General features: G+C 41.0%; 1 protein-coding gene and 1 long non-coding RNA gene across 4 annotated transcripts in view; one reads left to right on the top strand and one right to left on the bottom strand.

Annotated features, from left to right (window-relative positions):
- The window catches only part of LOC141992992 (uncharacterized), a 68618-nt gene extending 57415 nt beyond the window's left edge, over positions 1–11203 (bottom strand). The window contains exons 1-4 of the long non-coding RNA XR_012640720.1: positions 11098–11203; positions 9651–9701; positions 4556–4650; positions 2154–2229 (exon numbers count right to left, since the gene is read on the bottom strand). This is a non-coding gene — a long non-coding RNA (uncharacterized LOC141992992). The remainder of the gene's footprint in view (positions 1–2153; positions 2230–4555; positions 4651–9650; positions 9702–11097) is intronic.
- SLAIN1 (SLAIN motif family member 1) overlaps positions 1–14822 on the top strand; it is a 67975-nt gene extending 53153 nt beyond the window's left edge. Inside the window, exons 5-9 of one of the 3 annotated variants that reach the window (XR_012640695.1) lie at positions 223–561; positions 3864–4019; positions 5694–5976; positions 11126–11320; positions 14772–14822. Coding sequence is in view for 2 of the 3 variants with exons in the window: in XM_074962289.1 (XP_074818390.1) it covers positions 223–561; positions 3864–4019; positions 5694–5976; positions 11126–11201 (854 nt within the window). In the remaining variant the exon portion in view is untranslated. Of the gene's footprint in view, positions 1–222; positions 562–3863; positions 4020–5693; positions 5977–11125; positions 12223–14771 lie in introns of those variants that run through there. The other 2 variants (XM_074962289.1, XM_074962280.1) reach the window with 2 other exon arrangements.
- The last annotated feature ends 7402 nt before the right edge of the window (positions 14823–22224 follow it).

Below are 22224 nucleotides of genomic sequence, written 5' to 3' on the forward strand. Positions count from 1 at the left end.
TTCTGTTAACAATGTGGCTACACTATCTTAATTATACAGCTCAATGATAACCATTTAAAACGTTAAGGACCAGCTCTTCAGCTAGTGGAAAGTGGTAGCCGCATTAACTGGAATGAAGTGGTGCCAGTTTACACTAGCTGAGGCTCTGGTCCTAAGTATAGTTCAGTTACAAGTGTTGATCGTCTAGTTAAAAAACAAATATCATTTGCTCAAAATTTACAGGTCTCAGACAAGATTATGCTTCTACTTCAGCATCTGTATCAAGACACAGCTCAAGTATATCTCTACATTCAGGAAAGAAAGGGACATGCAGTGATCAGGAATATGATCGCTATAGTCTTGAGGATGAAGAAGAGTTTGATCACCTGCCACCTCCACAGCCCCGACTTACTCGCTGTTCACCATTCCAAAGAGGAATTCCACACTCTCAAACTTTTTCCAGTATTCGGGAGTGCAGGAGAAGCCCCACTTCACAATATTTTCCTCCAAATAATTATCAGCAGCAGTATTACTCTCCTCAAGCCCAAACTCCAGAGCAGCAACCAAACAGGATTAATGGAGGTAGGTTACATGCCTTTCTGACTAGTGTTTTTTTCTTTGTCCCTCTGTACTTTACACAATTATCAATACTTTTTTAAAGGTCAGATTAAATAAACCAGTGAAATGTGTCCAAATTGCAGCAGTGATATCTGTCAGTGAATTATTGTGATAGGATATTTGATCTCTGTGGACAGAAATTTAAATCTTTTAAAATCATTGTGACTTTGAATCATTTCAGGTAGATTATTGTTAAATAACTTGATGTAGAGTCTAATTCCTGAACAGGTTGTGAAAGTGGTTGTTGTCTAAAACAGTTTTAAAATGCTGGACGTATAGGCACCAGGGAAGAGGCTGGGAGAGATTTTTATGTTCCCCTTTGATTTGATTTCTTCCTCTAGTTCTATTACTCACTTTCCTTACCTCCTGACTCCGCCTAAAATGAGGAACACTATTATTGCTGTCATTCAGAATTGCGTAGTGTTATCGTAAGACCTCTCTGTTCAGCCCTCTGCTCTTCACTCTGAGTTTCAGGCATGCCGGGGAGCATTGATAAAATGGGTAGGTAAGTGGTGTTCATTACTCCCAAATTGCCAGCAGCCATCACTGTTTTTGTACCATGCCTAAGGCTGATGTCCTCCAGAATCTCTGAAAGAGACTTTTCTGGTGCTACTGCAGTATTAAGTTTTGAAACTCCCTGTTGTTCCTTCTCCCCTTTCTTTCCATCATTATCATGGTGCTGTTGTGTCCCCTTCACCCCGCTTCAAGATAATCAGTGTCCAGTTTCTAGTCAGGATCTTATTTGTAACATCCCAGATTATTTCCCTCCCTTGGGTAAGAAAACAGACATTGTATCCAAAACAGTTAGTTATTTATAGAGTGCCACAGGTACACATGTTACTTTACTGACAAATAATACATGACAGGTCTCTGCCAAAAGCACTTTACATTTAAGTTGGACATGGCACAGGAAGGATAACAGGTAAGTGTGGAGAGTGTAAGGGAAGGATTACAACACTATTAAATGGTGTGTTTGTGCAACATAACACATCTTGTTAATTTCAATTTTATTATTTTTGACAGTTAAGGACTTGCAGGAGTAGGAGTCAGCATTGAAAGGCTAACAGAAAAGGGTGACAGAGATGGAGAGGAAGTGTGTTTGGAATCAATGATGAATGTGCATGGGATGTAGTGCTATGCATATTGAATATGTATGCTCCCCAGATCCCTTGGCAATGTCTGTTTCATGTTCCATGCCAAGGTTAAGGACGTCTCATAAACCACTTACTCTTGAGACACTATAGCAAAGGCTCCTCTATGCCTTCCAGCTAATATGTGAAAACTCACTTGGCAGATGCCAGCACTACCACTTGGATGTCCTTCCTGTCCAAGAGTGTTGATGTGCTGCAAGATCTACCAGATGTCATCCTGTAGATAAGATACAGCTTCAATCAGCTGTAGAATGCGTTACTGTCTCATAGAGCTGTAGATCTGTTGCAGCCTGTATAGTGTGGAACTCTAACTCCTGTTTCAACTGGTATATCCTTCAGCCTATGACTCTTAGGCAATTATAGTCCAGATAAATTGAGTAAATAGCTGTACTGAGAGGCTCTTACCTTTTGGTTGTTTTCTGTTAAGAGGTAAGGGATAATGTTACTTGCCTTCCTTTGTAATTTGATTTGAAATACATAGCTGAAAAGCAATATATAAAAGAGTTTAGTAGTAGTGTTGTGGCCACAGATTTCTGTCAGCATTTCTCAAAATCCTGGCCATGATTTCATTCTCTTACCAGAACTCCAAGTCTTCAAAATTCAAGTAGTGGGCCAAATAAGTGTTTGTCAGGGTCAAACCAGTATCAAACTCAGTATGTGGCATGTTGGTGCTGTTACTGGATGCCAGGAACATTGGGAGAGTGTGATGTAAGGGAGGCAGGAGCTGGTAAACCAGCTACATGTCACTTAGGAATGTGGCAGATCCAGTGCTACACATAATTTATCAAAACTAAATAAGCAGTGTGCCATGTTGCGGCAGGTCGGCGAAGTTGCCTTCCCTCCCCTTGACAAGAGAACTGTGGGGTGACCGATGGCATTTAGCCTCCAATCCAGTGTTTCACCAGGAGTTGGCTGGATCTTCAGCATGATTGATGGTGATGACAAGCAGAGATGATGCTGCCCCACCTGAAGATTGGATTTTAGTATCCAGACTGAAATACCTGGTCTAACTTTAGATCTTTATTTTTGCAAAAATCAATGAATTAGTGTTGGAATTTTTGCCAACAGCACAAAAAGAAACACAGGAACCTCCACCTTCACTGCCTCCTGCCCTCTTTACTTGCACAAACATGAGGATGCTCTGTGTGCAAACATAAATCTTCTACTCTGTGGAAGGATTGTACTTCTGGAAAATTGAATTAGAACTCTGCTTAATGTGAGAACTCATCCTCAGGTGTGGCCTTGGTATATCTGATCCTATGGGGTGGGTTCAGACAGCTGGGGAGCTAGAGGATCTGTTGTGACTTCTGGAACAAACTTTCAGAGCAAACCCACATAGTTTTTTGGGGGAAATGCTTCCATTTGTGACACAAATTTCTACCTGGGAATGTTTTATTATGAAACTAAACTAGTTTCTTTCAAATCAGTTGTGTTTAATGTAACTTTCTTGAGACATTTTTGTTTTTCAGTGGAACTACCCCTTCCTCTTTATAATTAGTACATTTTGATCTGCTAATATATCATTTAAAGACCTAGGAATTGGGAGATATGGAGGAGTAAAGGAGCCCTGTTTTTGAAGTTGTTATAATTGGTAAATTAATAGTTGATACTATAGCACCTGTTATAGATCTGTGTACTGTAGTTACAAAGGCAATAATATTACAGTTACTGTTAGTGACTATTAATAAAGTGGTTAGACAGAACTCCATTGTCACCATTTGTCTCCAGTTAGCAGCTTCGAGGATTAGAAGTGCTCATGCTTGAGCTAAATTGGATCTGTGTTTAAGTGAAGTGATCAGTGGAGACTGAACTATGACAAAGTAACTCAATTCACTATGACTGACCTGGGCTTGACCGTAAATCCTAAAATTCTTTATCTAGGAATCTCTTTACGCTGATTTGGCATGATATGTGAATGGCTTGCTATGTTAATATATTAGTCAGAAGGGTTCAAGCAGTAAACAAATAATATTTAATTTTTATTTTCTCCCATGGAGACAACACATTTCTCATTGTTGAAATAATTTTGCTAAGTTTAATGGTCTGCAGAAGTCAGTCAAATGTTTGTGATGGAAATCTTGATGTGACTATGGAAATGGTTTGCTTTTGCTTCAGATAAACTCAGAAGAAGCATGCCTAACCTAGCTCGGATGCCAAGTACTCCTACCATTAATAACAATGCTAGCTCACCAGTCTCTGTGAGGAACAGTCAAAGCTTTGATTCCAGTTTACATGGAGCCGGTAATGGGATTTCAAGAATACAATCTTGTAGTAAGTATACATCTTTTACTGCTCATTGTTGTGCTGAAACTCACTGCCTTATGCAATTGTGAAATATTTTACCCAAAGCTGTGTGGGTAGTGCTTTGATGTTACACCCTCAGGCTTCAGAGGGTGAGCTGCAGATTTAAAGATTTTATTAAAGCTAATGTTAAAAAATTATATAGTACACAGGTTAAGAAAAGAGTGTATGTACATATGGGTATAGTGCTTAGATTATCCTCAAATACAAAGTTTGTTTTAAAAGTAATAAGATGCATATAATACATAATCAGCAACAACCCAAATTTAACAATACAGTTTAGATATTAGCATGCAAGTATTCAGGTACATCTCTCATGAAAAGTTACAGAGAGTTGGTTGCGGAAAGCGGATATACCAATGAGTGAAGATTGTCCCTCGGTAATTGAGAATTTAGGGTAGGTTGTCTGTTAGAAAATAATTTTTGGTGCCCTAGAAGGAGCCCTGTTAGCATGAGTTTGTGGACCCAGGCTGGGAGGCTTGTACCCATATGAAGTATAGACATACCTTAGATCAGTGGCTCTCAATCTTTCCAGACTACTGTACTCCTTTCAGGAATCTGATTTGTCTTGCATATGCCAGGTTTCACCCCACTTAAACTTCTTGATTGCAAAATGAGACAAAAAAAAGTGTCTCAGCACTGTTACTGACAAATTGCTTTTTCTTATTTTTACCTTATAATTATAAAATAAATCAATTGGAATATAAATATTATACTTACATTTCAGTGTATATTATATAGAGCAGCATAAACAAGTCATTGAATATAATTATAGTTTGTACTGACTTTGCGAGTGTTTTTTATGTAGCCTGTTGTAAAACTAGGCAAATATCTAGATGAGTTGATGTACCCCCTAGAAGACCTCTTTGGACCCCCAAGGGTATGCATATCCCCGGTTGAGAACCACTGCCTTAGATGTTTTAAATACATGAGGCCCTTTGGGTGTTTAGTTTCTATCTTGTGGATCATAAAATGCATGCAGTTGATGCACACCAGAGGGCAGGGTAGTGTAGAGAATCGCTCTCTAAAGCTTTTGGATGTTCCAGCACTGATTTGAAATGATAGTTTGTGTAACATTGTATGTGAAATGGGTTGTTATACTCAGGAGACTTTTTATAGCTTTTGGCTGTTTTTATACATAAAGCATAGACCTGTATGACTTTTTTTTGTAATGCCAAAATAATTGTCTTACTATGGAAAAAGTATCATGTGGTTTATAATGACTGACTTTTTAGTGATCTGGGAAAAAGAATAAATTATAATTTCAGCAAGTCTGTCATGTTAAAACTATAATTACATTAGAGGAATTTGGCTTATAGTTACCTAGAATAAATATTGAATCATTGCAGAGCAAAAGAGGAGTGAGAAGTAGGGGTGGGATTTTTGTCTGATGATCTTATTTTTGTTTGGTAGTGATGTTTTAAAATTTTTACTTAAACTGGACTAACAGATGCAGTCTGTATTCATACTGGATCTAAATATTTAACCTGTTTTACAGCTGGTTTGATTGAAACAAAAGGTCACCTCGTCTAATGACAAGTGCATTCAGCACTGTACAGACTTACTTAGAAATAAGTGCTAATACCTGGTACTATGTGTTGTGTGCTGATGTTGTATACTTCTTTTGTTACCATCCTTTTACAGTTCCATCTCCAGGACAACTTCAGCACAGAGTTCATAGTGTGGGACATTTTCCTGTGTCTGTCAGACAGCCTCTCAAAGCTACAGCGTATGTAAGCCCAACTGTACAAGGCAGCAATAGTATTCCCTTATCCAGCACCTTACAATTATATTCTAACAGTGGAATCCCCATGCCAAACAAGACTGCAAATCCTGGGACTGTAGGACGTAGTGCTCTTCCAAGACCATCATTGGCCCTAAGTGGGAGTAGTATACCCAGGAGTAAAATTGCACAGCCAGTTCGAAGGTAAGAGAATGTTCTTATTAATGAAAAGACTTAAATGCACCTCCTTTACATATGAATAGCATTGGGTTTGAGAACTCTTTTCTTTCTTTTTTAGAAGAGTCTGAATTAAGGCTTTTAAACAGAAACACTTTTACAGGCTACTGATGCTGGGCTGAATTCTGTCCTCTATACATGTCTTTCTCTCTAAGACATGAAAACTGCCCTTTCATAAACCCCAGTGAACCTTAATAATTAATGATAAACCACCCAGCAATGTTAAATAATCACATACAGGTAACAATGTAATTCAGTGAGCCAACAGTAAATTAAAACAACTCCCGTTTTACCTCTCCTCCCCAAGAACAATCTCAACCTTCCCCACAAACCCTGTCAAATAATAGTTTGTGCAATGTGCCCCAAAGGTAATCCAGTTCCAGTTATTTTGAATAAATGGTGTAGCAAATTCAGATGTCCCAGTTCCACGCAGAGAATGGCTTGCTGAGAACCCCCTCCTTTTTAAAACAAGAGGGTTGCACCTCTGACTACAGCTGTGGCAGAATGGCCCAGTGAGAGAGGAAGTGTGTCAGGTAGGCAGCTCCCACATCATGTAGAACTGTGTAGGTCATGACCAATACCTTTTAAATTCCATCCGGAGACCAGTAAGCAACTAGTGCAGACCCAGAGCCCTGATGTCATCTGTTCCCAGAGAAATGTCCTGTTTAGCAAGTGAGCTGCTACGTTCTGCGCTAACTTTAGTTTCCAAATGGTTTAAAGGTATAGCCCATGCAGAGCAAGCTTGAGGTGATAAAGACTACGATGTGATGATCTATAACGGCAGCTGGGGGTCTAAAATAACCATCAGTTATGAACTCTTTTGACTGATGGGGGATGGATTCCCTCAAAAATACTTCCAGCTGCTTCCTCCAACTCACTTTATATCACCTTGGTCTTGTCTGGGTTGAGCTTTGGCTACCTAACTGATCCAGGCCCAAATCTCAACTAGATATTGGCTAGATCCAGAAAAACACTTTTGATTCACAGTTTTGCTTCAGTGGAGTTACTCTGGTTTTACACCTGTGTAAATTAAAACAGTTTGGCCCAGTGTGTTGGTACAAAGGGGACTTCAAAAAACAACTGCCCGTTTCCTCTTTAGTGAAGTGTGTACCCTTAGATTTCCAATATAACTTTTTTATTTTGTTTTGTTTTTTTTTGTTCCCCGATGGAACTCTTGCTCTTCTGGAATAGAAACTGTTTATTGTAGAGGTCTGTCACAGGGCAAGTATACCCCATCACCCTGGGGGGAGCGGGGTTGGTCAAGGGCGTGGTAGCCCCATGGTTAAATCAATATGGCTACCCTCAGCGATGTGTGGCCCAGTGGCTGGAGTCAATAGGACTACCCCTTGGCTGCAGGGAAGTGCGGCCTCATGGCCAGAGTCAATAGGATTCCCCTTGGCTGCAGGGAAGTGCAGCCTCATGGCCAGAGTCAATAGGAGGAGGTCTGGTGGGCTGCTCCCCAAAGGAGGTGGCTGGGGTAGGGGGACCAAGGTCCACTGGGTCCCAGCCAGGGCCCTGGTAATGCCAAATGGGTTCACCACTAAGTCGGCAGGGAATCTACACATAACACACCACCTGCTGCAGGGACATTAGTCCTCCCTGGGCTAATTCCTACCGTGACTTCTACAGTTGAAGTTGGGGTGTCTTCGGAGTCTCCGGGCTTATCAGTTAGCGACTGCAATCTCCCTGGGGCTTTGCAGATACCTAAGCACTTATCCGGGCCTTGGCGTCTCCTGCTCTCACAGTTTGGGATCCTGGCTGCTCCTCAGCTGGAGCCAGCAAGGTGCATCCTTCCTCCTCAGTGGTCAGGACAGACTGAGCTAGGCTGCTCCTTTTATACTGCAGCAGGAATTGGAGCATGCCCATTAGGGATGAGGGGGTGTGGCTTCTGCCACCAAGAGCTGCTGTGTTAACCCTTTTGTCCCCGGTCTGGGGCAAGTACAACCTGTCCCAAGGTCTCTGTCTCCTTTCTAGAATAGTTAGTCATACTTTCCTTCCATGTCTCTTGATAAATATTCAAACAACTTATTATAGAGAAAAGTAAGAGAAGCCACATGTCAAGCTGTCTGGAGTAGCTCACATGCGTGAGTGCCTACCTCAGGCCAGACTGTCAAGAAGGAGGGCACAAACCCCAAATTAGTTGAGAGTTCTATACTTTAGATTTCACCAAGCAAGTAACAAGTGTGAATACTTCAAGCACTATAGCAGCCTATCCATGGAGTCACAGACAGTCTCCTTGGGTGCTCCGGTCTATCTTGCCACCCAGACAAACTTGCCTTTGTAATAGATGGTCCCTTACACCAAAAAATCACAACAATATTCAGGTTACTCTCAGTCCCAAAGGACCAATTGCACCTTAGACCTCACACCAAAGACAATGCTTTAGCCAATCCGATAATAAACTAACTAAAGATTTATTAATTAAGAAAAAGAAATGAGTTATTTACAAGGTTAAAGTATGTAAACATACTCACACAAATGAGTTAATCTTAGATTGCAAAAGTAATAGAAACTGCTGCAATATGCAAGCTTTCTATGTCTCTAGAGCTAACCCAATCCAAGCAGCTTTGGGATCCCTTACTTACGCGAAGAAATATTGCCCTCCCCAAATTCCAAGCAGCATAGTGATATAGTTCCTTCTAGTCACAAATTGTTATGCCCTTTGCCCTGAATTTAAACTGATGGGAAAAGTGTTTGTGCCCCTGTGGTCTTCATGGGCAGGTGTGGGGGGGAAGGCAATCAACAAAGTCTTTGTCCTTTGATATTTCACAATGGCTCATTTGGTTTCAGTGGGCCTTGTTGTGTGCAGGACCTGCGCTTTACATTAATTAATGCTTCTTTCCTATTTGGTGAATTACACAGTTACAGAGGTTTACGGTGCAAACACTCCATATAACTTTTATGCTGTGGGGTACAAATGTTATAAGCGAGATCAATACATGCAGCAATTTTGAGAAAATGAAAGCAGCTCTTTTCTGCTTACAAAAAATGAAAATGTTTTGAGAGCTGCTAGTAGGCCGTTAGTTATGGCAGTAATTTTTCCTTTGAGAGAATTCTGATTAAGTGATTAGTTTCATTACACAAAGTTCCATTTAATAGTTCTGCATGCTTTCTAATAGTGCTGATAGCTTAAGTAATGTGGTGTTGCTAAACTGTACACATCAGTAGTTAAAGGTTGAGTCCCACCAAATAAATTATTTCTCTCTCTTCTACCTAACCCCAATGGTTCATTAAAAAAGAATAGTTCACATAATTCACTCTAAATTCCATCCCCTCTTTGCTGCCTTGTTGCAACATGGACTAGAAATTATGGTGCTGGAAATGCTTAAGCTGCCAGGAAGAGTCACGGGTGACATTGCTTGTGTGTAAGGGACATATCTTCTGTCTGGTGCCCTAAGGCTCTAGCATGGGAACAAGGAGGGAGCATTGAATCCTAGGGGGTTGGGCACTGAGAAGGAGAAGAGTGTGTGAGGGGAGTCAACCGGGTTATGAAAGAAAAGGAAACTGATGGAAGTCCAGTTCCACTTCCTAGTAATGGTATAGGGAGAGCTGCTGCTGCTGTTTCAATCTACTTTTAACCACTAGAGTCACTGACTGCAGAGAAATGCAAGAATCAGCACTGGTGGCTGCTGTTTACTTACTGGTTCCATCTTCCTTGCAGCAGGCTGCCCCCCTTCTCCAGCCCAGGATTCCTGATGGGAGAGGAGCCAGCAGAATCAGCAGTAGTTGTGGCTAGAGGGGGAGCAGGGAAGGGAGAGAGCTAGGACCTGAGAGGATGAAACCTGGCTTTACAAGAAGCAATAGCAGGGAACTGGAGCTGGCTATGGCTCCCCCAGTGCCTGTTGATGGCTGCTGGTGGCTCTCTTCGTAGATTTCATATGACCATATCCACTAGCATTTCCAGCCTGACTCTGGCCCTCCATTTTATTTAAACAAAGTGATGTAGTTAAAATATGGTGGCTGTAAAATGTATGTAGCCCTCCTGAAATTGTTAAAGAAGCAGATGGAGCAGAGTTGGATACAGTGTCAAACTAATTGTCCGAGGCAGGTTTTCTTTAAATCTCATTTGAAACAGCTATCCTCAGTAGCGTTTGGAGGTTTGGGGGATAGTTAATTGCTAAGGAATTTATAATAAAAATTAAACTGGCTGTTCTATTATGGTGCTAATGTTTCCCAGTTTATGTTTTTAAAACATGGAATAGGCCAATTTCAGGAAGGCTTTCTCTCTCCTGGACAATACTAAGCTGCCATTGGCAGAAAAAAACAAGGTGCTATTTTTAGAATGCACTGATTTATTTTTTTCAAATGCATGTTGGGTGCAACAGTTCATGTGCGGGAATGTCCGTTCCCCCCCACCCCCCCTTTAAGATGAAATTATTTTCTGCAGCCTATTTGTATTGGGACATAGCTACTATTTTTAGTGACAGAAATGTATTTGCACTGCTTTATAATCCCATTAGTCCTGCAGAGCCAAAACAGTTAAGGGAGAGGGAGGGAGGTTCTGTTTGATCTTGTGCATCGTCAACAGAATTGTTGTTAAATCCCTCGCCTGTGCCATCTGTGTGAACCTATTGAAAGAGGTGAGATTTCACAGGTCTCACCGAGGGCCTCCTTTGCAGAACTTCTATTACTGCTGTTATGTGAGAAGGAAATAGTTTTTGTGGGCTGGGGGCAGAACAGTGGGGAGAGGGGAAAAACAAGAAATGAGCTTTTTTTTCTTTGTATGGAGAAGAATGGGATGAGCAGGGCAAAACATTGGAGTGAAGAGAAGAGTTGGTGGGGGTAGGGAGGAAAAGAAGGATTGGAGTTTTACATTTTGTGCCAGGCCACATTGTTCCTGCATCAGATCAGAACCACATCCTACAGTTTAGGATTGAAATCCTGGCCCATTGAAGTCAATAGCAAAACTCCCATTGACTTCAGTGTGGTCAGGATTTCACCCCAGGTCCTTAATTATGCCATTTATAATATATTAGCATAGAGCTGTAAATATGCCATGGAAGAGTGTACATGCATGTGTATATGGGAACACCTACAAGACCAGCTTCATTACATATGTGACTGATGCATGTCTTATTGTTCTCTTACCTGAAATGTGTCTTATTTTTTAAAACAGTTTTCTTCAGCCTCCAAAGCCTCTTTCTTCTCTTAGTACTCTACGAGATGGAAATTGGAGAGACGGCTGCTATTGATGTCGGATGCCCCTGAACAACGGAAAAGAAATAATGTGGTTTCTATTACCCAGCTGGCTGGGTAACTATGTTACAGGAAGAGAAGGTCCCACCACACTATTTTCATTGAGTTTTAATATGTAAGAATATTCATTATACCCTGTCATTTAAAAAAAAAAAAAAAAAAAAAAAGGCCATTGTTCATTTGCACTTAGTCATTTGCCTGGAAAACTGCAGTGTTATCAAACTAACAGTTGCGGTACTGTCATTTAGAACTTCAGAAATTTTTATATATGTGAAAAATATCGGACATACTTCCTTCGAGAGAGCTAAGAAATGCCACTATTTCAAACAGCTTTGCCATATAGTAGGATAATTTATTCAGTGTACTCTGTAAAGATATTATGCATTTTGTTGCAAATTTGGGGCCTATGTTATATGCTTGGAATTTTTTTTTTTTTTAGTGTTTCCAAGAATTTAATTTTTTGCACTTAATTTCTTTCGCACTTGCTTAAACCACAGAGAGAAGATTAAATTTTTGTGTGTGCCATAAATAATATTTTTGTGGTCATGTACTATTTTTTAGCACTAGGAACATATCCTTCAAAAACAAACCATGGGCAATATGAAAGTAGTAATTTTTATGTTCCAAAGCACAAAAGAGTAGCATTCACTGGAAACTGCCATACAGCTGGGTCAACATAATTTTGTCATTTTGTTCAAATGTTAATTTATTATCATAGTGTTTTGTATTTATAATGGCAGCATAAACCACATTTCACTTAAAAGGTGCAATGGTCACTAACTACAGTTAGTTTTTCAATACTTTATTACAAAAAATAAAATTGTAATGTTTTAATAATGGTTGCTTATGGGAAATGAATGAGTTTTAATGCAAATAAATCTTTTTGATAGACCTTTTACAAAATCCAATTGCACTAATCAATGCTTTCTTATAATGGCATATGATTTAATATTTGATTACAACTGTGTATACTGCTGTTTTGGATGTTTCAGAAATAAAGAATCTATTTCAGCAATATCATGCTGTTCTTTAGTGTGCAATGTAAACATTGTGTTTGTATCTGGTTTTTTTTCCCCCCATCCATGGCATAACTTTTTATTACAACACTCAGCTACTGAAGATTTTACTATTCAGCCTTCAGAACTCATTGAATTTTTTGCAAGAATGTGCAAATCTCCAAGAACAATAAAAATGGAATCTCTTTTAGCCAAATGTTGCTTAGAAGACATACACATTTCTTAGTGCCTTAAAATTACTTTTGGAAAATATAAAATCTCTTGAGCCAAAGCAAGGTCTGCAAGTACACTATTATAGTTGTCATAATAAGAGTCAGAGTCCTATGTGTATGATCTGGAGGATGGTGTGGATTGCACCCTCAGCAAGTTTGCAATTGACACTAAACTGGGAGGAGAGGTAGATAGGATACAGAGGGACCTAGACAAATTAGAGGATTGGGCCAAAAGAAATCTGATGAGGTTCAACAAGGACAAGGGCGGAGTCCTGCACTTAGGACGGAAGAATCCCATGCACCGCTACAGACTAGGGACCGAATGGCTAGGCAGCAGTTCTGCAGAAAAGGAGCTAGGGGTTACAGTGGACGAGAAGCTGGATATGAGTCAACAGTGTGCCCTTGTTGCCAAGAAGGCCAATGGCATTTTGGGATGTATAAGTAGGGGCATTGCCAGCAGATCTAGGGACGTGACCATTCCCCTCTATTCGACATTGGTGAGGCCTCATCTGGAGTACTGTGTCCAGTTTTGGGCCCCACACTATAAGAAGGATGTGGAAAAATTGGAAAGAGTCCAGCGGAGGGCAACAAAAATGATTAGGGGACTGGAACACATGACTTATGAGGAGAGGCTGAGGGAACAGGGATTGTTTAGTTTGTGGAAAAGAAGAATGAGGGGGATTTTGATAGCTGCTTTCAACTAGCTGAAAGGGGGCTCCAAAGAGGGTGGATCTAGACTATTCTCAGTGGTAGCAGATGACAGAACGAGGAGTAATGGTCTCGAGTTGCAGTGGGGGAGGTTTAGGTTGGATATTAGGAAAAACTTTTTTACTAGAAGGGTGGTGAAGCTCTGGAATGCGTTACCTAGGGAGATGGTGGAATCTCCTTCCTTAGAAGTTTTTAAGATCCGGCTTGACAAATCCTTGGCTGGGATGATTTAGTTGGGGATTGGTCCTGCTTTGAGCAGGGGGTTGGACTAGATGACTTCCTGAGGTCCCTCCCAACCCTGATATTCTATGATTCTGTGCAATGTGATTCTGCTACTATGGAATTTGTCTCAGAAATGTGCATCCGAATATCTGGCTTCCTTAATTTGCTTTTAAAAGGTAGAAATTTATACTTGTGAGTAAAATATACCAAATGTGAAGTGAGTGTATAAAGCTGTATAAAGGAGTCATGTTTTCACACAGCCAAATACAATAGCTCAGACATGCAAAATGCATTTTATCTATTACAAATCCCAAATGGATGAGCATAGAATTTTTACTCACTCACTCATTGAGTTTCACTCAATTTTTTTTAAAGTCATCCTACAAAAGATAAGATGGAGCATGGAAAATTTGGGCTTCAAAGGTACATGTTTTGGAAAACTGAATATTTGGAAACCATCTTGTGAGTTTATTTTAAAGTAGTGGATGACAAATAAAATCTCTTTTTTTTTTTGAAGTAGTAGAAATTGCTTTACAAATGGTAATACTTCCGTTGTACACAAGAGGACAGTATGCACTCTGAAAATACTTTATTTTTATTAGGTAAACCTTGTGTGTTCCCCAGACTATTGGTTTAAACTTTATGCATTTTTTCCAGTGATTGTTGTATATGATGTTATCTAATTACCCAGGTGATTATGATTTGGATTTAAAAAATCACATTAGAGTATGTGTAGAGAACTGAAGAAACAAGCATCACCACAATTATGAAATTTTAAAAAATGGAATAGGGCACTGTTTTTCAATTGTTTCTTGAACTGCTCAAGGTTTATTTAACACCCACAGTTTAGCAATGCATCCCTTGCTCATTAAGGGTTCTCTAACCTTACAAAACTATTGCCTCCTAGTCATAGTTAGTCCTTCAAAGTCTTTTCTGATACTGCCAAATAATACTCACCACGAAATCCAGGTTACAAAAAGTTGGATCTGTTCTGATCTTCACCCCGTTCCAGTCCACAGAAGCCAGCATTACTACTTCTCCCCCTGTAGCTGGCATCTCCTGTGGAACTAGTAATGACTAACCAGGTATTGAAGAGGTTTCAGAGTAGCAGCCGTGTTAGTCTGTGTTCACAAAAAAAAAGGAGGACTTGTGGCACCTTAGAGACTAACAAATTTATTTGAGCATAAGCTTTCATGAGCTACAGCTCACTTCATCAGATGCATGAAGTGAGCTGTAGTTCACGAAAGCTTATGCTCAAATAAATTTGTTGGTCTCTCAGGTGCCACAAGTACTCCTTTTCTTTTTTCAGGTATTGAGGAGTGCACAAGTGTGACAGATACTTCACCCTGGAAGCTAAATGCATGAGATCTGCAACACAAAACCACCTCTGTCACTCTTAATTTTGCAGGAGTCAGAATCTCCCCCAGGCAATGCAGAATGCTAACAGCTTGACCGACCAGTGCTTGCTATCTTAAAAAGTCAACATTTACCAAGATACCACAGCTATTGCCTATTCCAGGTAAGGGAAAATAGTTTGGCATCTTTGTATGGTAAATATTGATGAATGTTACATTTTAATATGAATAGATGTGTGTGTACAATTATGTGGTTTATGTGTTAATTGCCCATTTCATTTTAAGTGGTTTCTTGCAACGTATGTTAACCCCTTATGCTTAACAATCTGTCCCACCTTCTATTTAGCTGTCACAGCTGTCTGGTTAAATTTCCCAGACCTGAAGAAGAGCTCTGTGAAGTTCTAAAGCTTGTCTCTCTCACTGACTGACATTGGTCCAATAATAGATATCACCTCCCCCACTTGCCTCTGTGTACAATTAGGCAATTTAGGGTAGTGCGCACACTTTTTTTTTAAAAAAAAATCTTTGTTATATTTAATCGCAGGGCAGGGAACTATATCTGTAGTGGGAAGTTCTTGGTAAGAAAGGAGAGCCCCTCAGTGCCACAGCCAATGGGACTTACTGCAGCTCCCTCAAAAATTAAGCAGTTAGAGCTGTACTGAATTAATCTGTGCAGAACTAAAGTTAAAAGTGAACTTGAAAAGATTTTTACATACTATGATCTCTGTTCAGAGGTGATGATATCATCTGGAACACACTTGTGTTCTGTGATATAACCAGACTGGCAATTGCTTCTGGGTGCAATTCAAGGTATTGGGTTTGACCTATCAAGCCCTAAATGTGTCTCTTGGCTACCTGAGAGATTGTTCTCTCCTTGTGTGCTACAGCAGCCTTGACAGAGCAGCCCAAGAAGGAACAAAGCCAGTGCCTGGATATGTTCACTCTCCTTTGGTCTGAAAAAGCCTGAGTCAACTGGCCTTTGTGGCAGGCTGCCAGGCCTCATTGTTCTCCCAGGCCTGGAAGAAGGAGCTGGGCTAGGGAGGGTGGTGAGTGTGAATCCTGTCAGATTGAATAGGTGAAAAGAACAAAATCTGCTACTGATTTATTTTTTCTAAGATTTGTAAATAGAAGTAGCATAAAATGTGAACTTAGATCTTGACAGGTAAATAAAAGAACCAACTAGTTTTCAGTTTATTTTGTTTTATGTATAAGTAACTTTCTTAGTTTACACAGTACCTGGATTAGAGTATAAAATGAGAGTTAAGGCCAGTTTGGAGGAGTTGGCATCTTAGGCTATGTCTGCATTTCAAACTGGGGGGGGGAGAAGAGTGCGACTCCCAGCTCGAGTCGATGTACTCGCACTAGCTCTCATCGACCTAAAGTGCTAAAAATAAAATACTGCAGTTGCAGGATAGGCAAGCCTCCCCCACTACAAGCCCATCTGAGATTCTGGGCATGCACTCAGAGTGGCTAGCCTGTCCTGCCACTCACTCTGCCATGGCTACGCTCTGTGAGGTGCCAGCTTGCTGAGAGCTAGCATGAGTATGTCTCCTCAAGCTGGAACCACACTTTGAGCTCCAAGTGTAGACACACCCTTAGAGAGTAGTTCTATTTTTATACGCTCCCAAGTGGGAGTAGAAGCAGGTGCAGGTCTTTTAAAAATGACTCTTTTTGTCAGGAGGAGGCTGGGCTGCATAGACGATTGCAAGCTGGTTGGGAAGTGAATGACGGAAAATGGTGTCATAATGTAAAATGACCTTAAGATGTGGAGGATATGAGATGTCCATCCCTGCTGATGATAACCCATCCAGCAGTTTTAAGGATTGAAAGGAGCTTGTGTCTCTACAAAGCCAACTTGAAACAAATACCCACAAAACCTTAATTAAAAAAAAAATCCCTGGAACTAACAATATGTGTATACATTCTCACTCTGGGTACATCTACAAAGCGCCAAAAAACACACCAACCCTGCGGCAGTGAGTATCAGACCCAAGTCATGGCACTGGGCTTGCAGGGCTCATGCTGCGGGACAAAAAATAGCAGCGTAGATGTTCAGGCTTGGGCTGGAGCCCGGGTTCTGAGACCCAGCTCTGGAAACCTGGGCTCCAGCCTGAGTCCAAATATCTACACTGCTATGTTTAGCCCCACACTGCGAGCCCCAGTAAGTAGCCCCAGGCCCTGAGACTTGATGTTGCAGGGTTGGTTTATTTTAATATGTAGATGTACCCTTACATATCTTTTGCTTTTATGCTATATTCCTTTCCCACACCCTTCAGGTGTTTTTGTCTTTTTAAAGCGTAAGTTCTTCAGAGTCGATACTGTGTCTTCCTCTGCCTTTGGCGAGTACTTGGTGTATTTTGGGTCTTAGCACCATCTAAGTGATGATAATGATCCTGATCCAGCAGTTACTTGGATACACTAGCTCAGACCCTGTTCTGTGGAGAGCTCCACTGAAGAGAGTTAAGCTCCACACTAGTGCAGTCTCTCTCTAGTGGATCCACTTGCAGGAGCAGACCCAATAATGATGTAAAAACTGAAGTGAAAATTAGGAAAGGGTTAATTACAGGGCCAGAGAGAACAAGTTTCTAAATAAAGATAACTCAAGCATATTGTTTTTCTTCCATGGTCATAGCCAAAGGATAACATCCTGCAATGTCAATCACTTGTTCTTTCCACTTCATAGAGATCACTCTCCACGTTTACATATTTAAAGGGTTTTTTTTCTCCTGTTCAGATGGTCTTGATTTTTAAATTTATTTTAATAATGTTCCTGTTTTTTACTTTCCCCACCCACTTCATCATTAGCTTTTCTCGTTGGCATATGTAAATAAAGTGATATTGTTTCACCTCATAACCTGCCCTGTTGGATTTGTTTTAGAGATGGGCCTGAAGCAAAATCCCAGAGTGGAACTCTGGATCCACCTCCAAACTTCAGTCAGAGGCTCCACAAATATTCCCAAGCTTGGGGGTCCGAGATCTGGACACTCAGTAAACTTCCCAAATGGAAAAGCATTAGCATTATTCAGTCCGTGATGTAGAGAAGAGATTCAAGTGGCAAAGACCGATCTGAACCTGGATCCGTGCTGTGATGTCTGCACCATAGGAATGTTTGGAAGCGTTTTTCTGTAGTAGTTGAGGTTGTAGTATAGACAGGGCACCCTGGTGTTTTCTCCTCTGTTTTGTCGAGCCCTGCTTAGAGGATGTTATAAGGACTTTGTTTTCAAATACATTTGGCAATTTATTCCTGAGATGTACTTATTCCTACTTGAACTCTCATATTTCTGGGCTAACAAAAATGATTGGAATTCCGTTTTAGGAAAATCATTTGTGAATACTAATCTCTATATAAGGCTTTGTTGATTTTAAGATTGAGGTACTCCAATCTCAAAAATATTAAACCAATGAATTTTCCTTAATATAATGCTGCTAATGTTACTTTAGGGCAGGGATCGGCAACCTTTGGCACACAGCCCACCAGGATAAGCCCCCTGGCGGGACGGGCCAGTTTGTTTACTGGCTGCGTCCACAGGTTCGGCTGATCGTAGCTCCCACTGGCCGCGGTTTGCCGCTCCAGGCCAATGGGGGCTGCGGGAAGCGGCGCGGGCTGAGGGATGTGCTGACCACCTGAGTCCAAATATCTACACTGCTATTTTGTTTACTGGCCGCGTCCACAGGTTCGGCTGATCGTAGCTCCCACTGGCAGCGGTTCACTGCCCGCGCCACTTCCCGCAGCCCCCATTGGCCTGGAGCGGCAAACCGCGGCCAGTGGGAGCTACGATCAGCCAAACCTGTGGACGCAGCCAGTAAACAAACTGGCCCGTCCCGCCAGGGGGCTTATCCTGGTGGGCTGTGTGCCAAAGGTTGCCGATCCCTGCCCTAAAGTAACATTAGCAGCATTATATTAAGGAAAATTCATTGGTTTAATATTTTTGAGATTGGAGTACCTCAATCTTAAAATCAACAAAGCCTTATATAGAGATTAGTATTCACAAATGATTTTCCTAAAACGGAATTCCAATCATTTTTGTTAGCCCAGAAATATGAGAGTTCAAGTAGGAATAAGTACATCTCAGGAATAAATTGCCAAATGTATTTGAAAACAAAGTCCTTATAACATCCTCTAAGCAGGGCTCGACAAAACAGAGGAGAAAACACCAGGGTGCCCTGTCTATACTACAACCTCAACTACTACAGAAAAACGCTTCCAAACATTCCTATGGTGCAGACATCACAGCACGGATCCAGGTTCAGATCGGTCTTTGCCACTTGAATCTCTTCTCTACATCACGGACTGAATAATGCTAATGCTTTTCCATTTGGGAAGTTTACTGAGTGTCCAGATCTCGGACCCCCAAGCTTGGGAATATTTGTGGAGCCTCTGACTGAAGTTTGGAGGTGGATCCAGAGTTCCACTCTGGGATTTTGCTTCAGGCCCATCTCTAAAACAAATCCAACAGGGCAGGTTATGAGGTGAAACAATATCACTTTATTTACATATGCCAACGAGAAAAGCTAATGATGAAGTGGGTGGGGAAAGTAAAAAACAGGAACATTATTAAAATAAATTTAAAAATCAAGACCATCTGAACAGGAGAAAAAAAACCCTTTAAATATGTAAACGTGGAGAGTGATCTCTATGAAGTGGAAAGAACAAGTGATTGACATTGCAGGATGTTATCCTTTGGCTATGACCATGGAAGAAAAACAATATGCTTGAGTTATCTTTATTTAGAAACTTGTTCTCTCTGGCCCTGTAATTAACCCTTTCCTAATTTTCACTTCAGTTTTTACATCATTATTGGGTCTGCTCCTGCAAGTGGATCCACTAGAGAGAGACTGCACTAGTGTGGAGCTTAACTCTCTTCAGTGGAGCTCTCCACAGAACAGGGTCTGAGCTAGTGTATCCAAGTAACTGCTGGATCAGGATCATTATCATCACTTAGATGGTGCTAAGACCCAAAATACACCAAGTACTCGCCAAAGGCAGAGGAAGACACAGTATCGACTCTGAAGAACTTACGCTTTAAAAAGACAAAAACACCTGAAGGGTGTGGGAAAGGAATATAGCATAAAAGCAAAAGATATGTAAGGGTACATCTACATATTAAAATAAACCAACCCTGCAACATCAAGTCTCAGGGCCTGGGGCTACTTACTGGGGCTCGCAGTGTGGGGCTAAACATAGCAGTGTAGATATTTGGACTCAGGCTGGAGCCCAGGTTTCCAGAGCTGGGTCTCAGAACCCGGGCTCCAGCCCAAGCCTGAACATCTACGCTGCTATTTTTTGTCCCGCAGCATGAGCCCTGCAAGCCCAGTGCCATGACTTGGGTCTGATACTCACTGCCGCAGGGTTGGTGTGTTTTTTGGCGCTTTGTAGATGTACCCAGAGTGAGAATGTATACACATATTGTTAGTTCCAGGGATTTTTTTTTTAATTAAGGTTTTGTGGGTATTTGTTTCAAGTTGGCTTTGTAGAGACACAAGCTCCTTTCAATCCTTAAAACTGCTGGATGGGTTATCATCAGCAGGGATGGACATCTCATATCCTCCACATCTTAAGGTCATTTTACATTATGACACCATTTTCCGTCATTCACTTCCCAACCAGCTTGCAATCGTCTATGCAGCCCAGTCTCCTCCTGACAAAAAGAGTCATTTTTAAAAGACCTGCACCTGCTTCTACTCCCACTTGGGCTGGTTTGTTTACCGGCCGCGGCCGCAGGTTTGGCTGATCATTGCTCCCACTGGCTACGGTTTGCCGCTCCAGGCCAATGTGCTGGCCACCCTTCCTGCAGCCCCCATTGGCCTGGAGCAGTGAACCGTGGCCAGTGGGAGCTGCGATCAGCCAAACCTGCGGACGTGGCAGGTAAACAAACCAGCCCAGCCCGCCAGGGGGCTTACCTGGAGGGCCACATGCCAAAGGTTGCCTATCCCTGCTTTAGGGGAAACTCAAGTTTCTTTGAAATGTACAATTATTAGAATTGTAAGACAGTTGTTGTATTATATCAGTATGAAAATTTAGTTTGGGAGAAAGGCATTTTTCCAAGCAAATAGGACAGTATATATTTTAAATAAATCCATAAAACTCTCTACAGTCATTTATATTGCATTATACAAATTGATATTACAAATAATACATTATATGTATTCATATTATTTGTGAGGATGTGTGTGTGTGTGTGTGTGTGTGTATGGCCTGTCAAGTGACTAAAAAAATTAATAGCGATTAATCGCACTGTTAATAATAGAATACCATTTATTTAAATATTTTGGGGTATTTTCTACGTTTCAAATACATTGATTTCAATTACAACACAGAATACAAAGTTTATAGTGCTCACTTTATATTTATTTCTGATTACAAATATTTTTGCTGTAAAAAACAAAAGAAATAGTATTTTTCAAGTATTGTAGTGCAATCTCTTTTTCATGAAAGTTGAACTTACAAATGTAGAATTATATACCAAAAAAACTGCATTCAAAAATAATACAATGTAAAACTTTAGAGCCTACAAGTCCTAGAATATCAGGGTTGGAAGGGACCTCAGGAAGTCATCTAGTCCAAGCCCCTGCTCAAAGTAGGACCAATCCCCCAATTTTTGCCCCAGATCCCTAAATGGCCCTCTCAAGGATTAAACTCACAACCCTGGCAGGCCAATGCTCAAAGCACTGAGCTATCCCTCCCCCCACTCAGTCCTATATCTTGTTCAGCTAATCGCTGACAAACAAGTTGTTTACATTTGCAGGAGATAATGCTGCCCGCTTTTTGTTCACAATGTCACCTGAAAGTGAGAACAGGTATTTGAATGGCACTTCTGTAACAAGATATTTACATGCCAGATGCACTAAAGATTCATATGTGCCTTCATGCTTCAGCCACCATTCCAGAGGACATGCATCCATGCTGCTGACAGGTTGCAGTGACGCCAACCCCATGTGGGGAGGGTGTCTCAGACTAGCGGCTCGGGCCAGCCCCATGTGGGTGGGGAGGGGGTGGAAGGGGAGAAGAGGGGAGGAGGTTCGGGCTAATCCCATGTGGTGTCTCATTTTCTCTTTTGGGAAATATGATCACCCTAGCCATATATAGGGTACAGGAGGTAATTGTCCGGCTCTGTTCGGCAATGGTGAGGCCTCAGCTGGAGTATTGTGTCCAGTTTTGGGTGCCACATATTAAGAAAGAGATGGACAAATTGGAAAGAGTCCAGAGGAGAGCAATAATAAGTTTATAAAACTTACGAGGAAAGGTTAAAAAAGTAGTATGTTTAGTCTTGAGAAAAGAAAATTGAGGAGGAATCTGATAAGTCCTCAACTACATTAAGAGCTGTTATAAGGAGACTGATGATCAATTATTCTCCATGTCCACTCAGGTAGGATAAGAAGTAATTGACTTTACCTGCGGCAAGGGAGATTTAGTTTAGATATTAACTATAAGGTTGTTAATAGAATAGACTTCTAAAGGAGAATATGGAATCTCTGTCACTAGAGGTTTTTAAGAACAGATTGGAC

Source organism: Natator depressus, chromosome 1 (genome assembly GCF_965152275.1).
Source record: "Natator depressus isolate rNatDep1 chromosome 1, rNatDep2.hap1, whole genome shotgun sequence".
NCBI classification, from domain to species: domain Eukaryota; kingdom Metazoa; phylum Chordata; order Testudines; family Cheloniidae; genus Natator; species Natator depressus.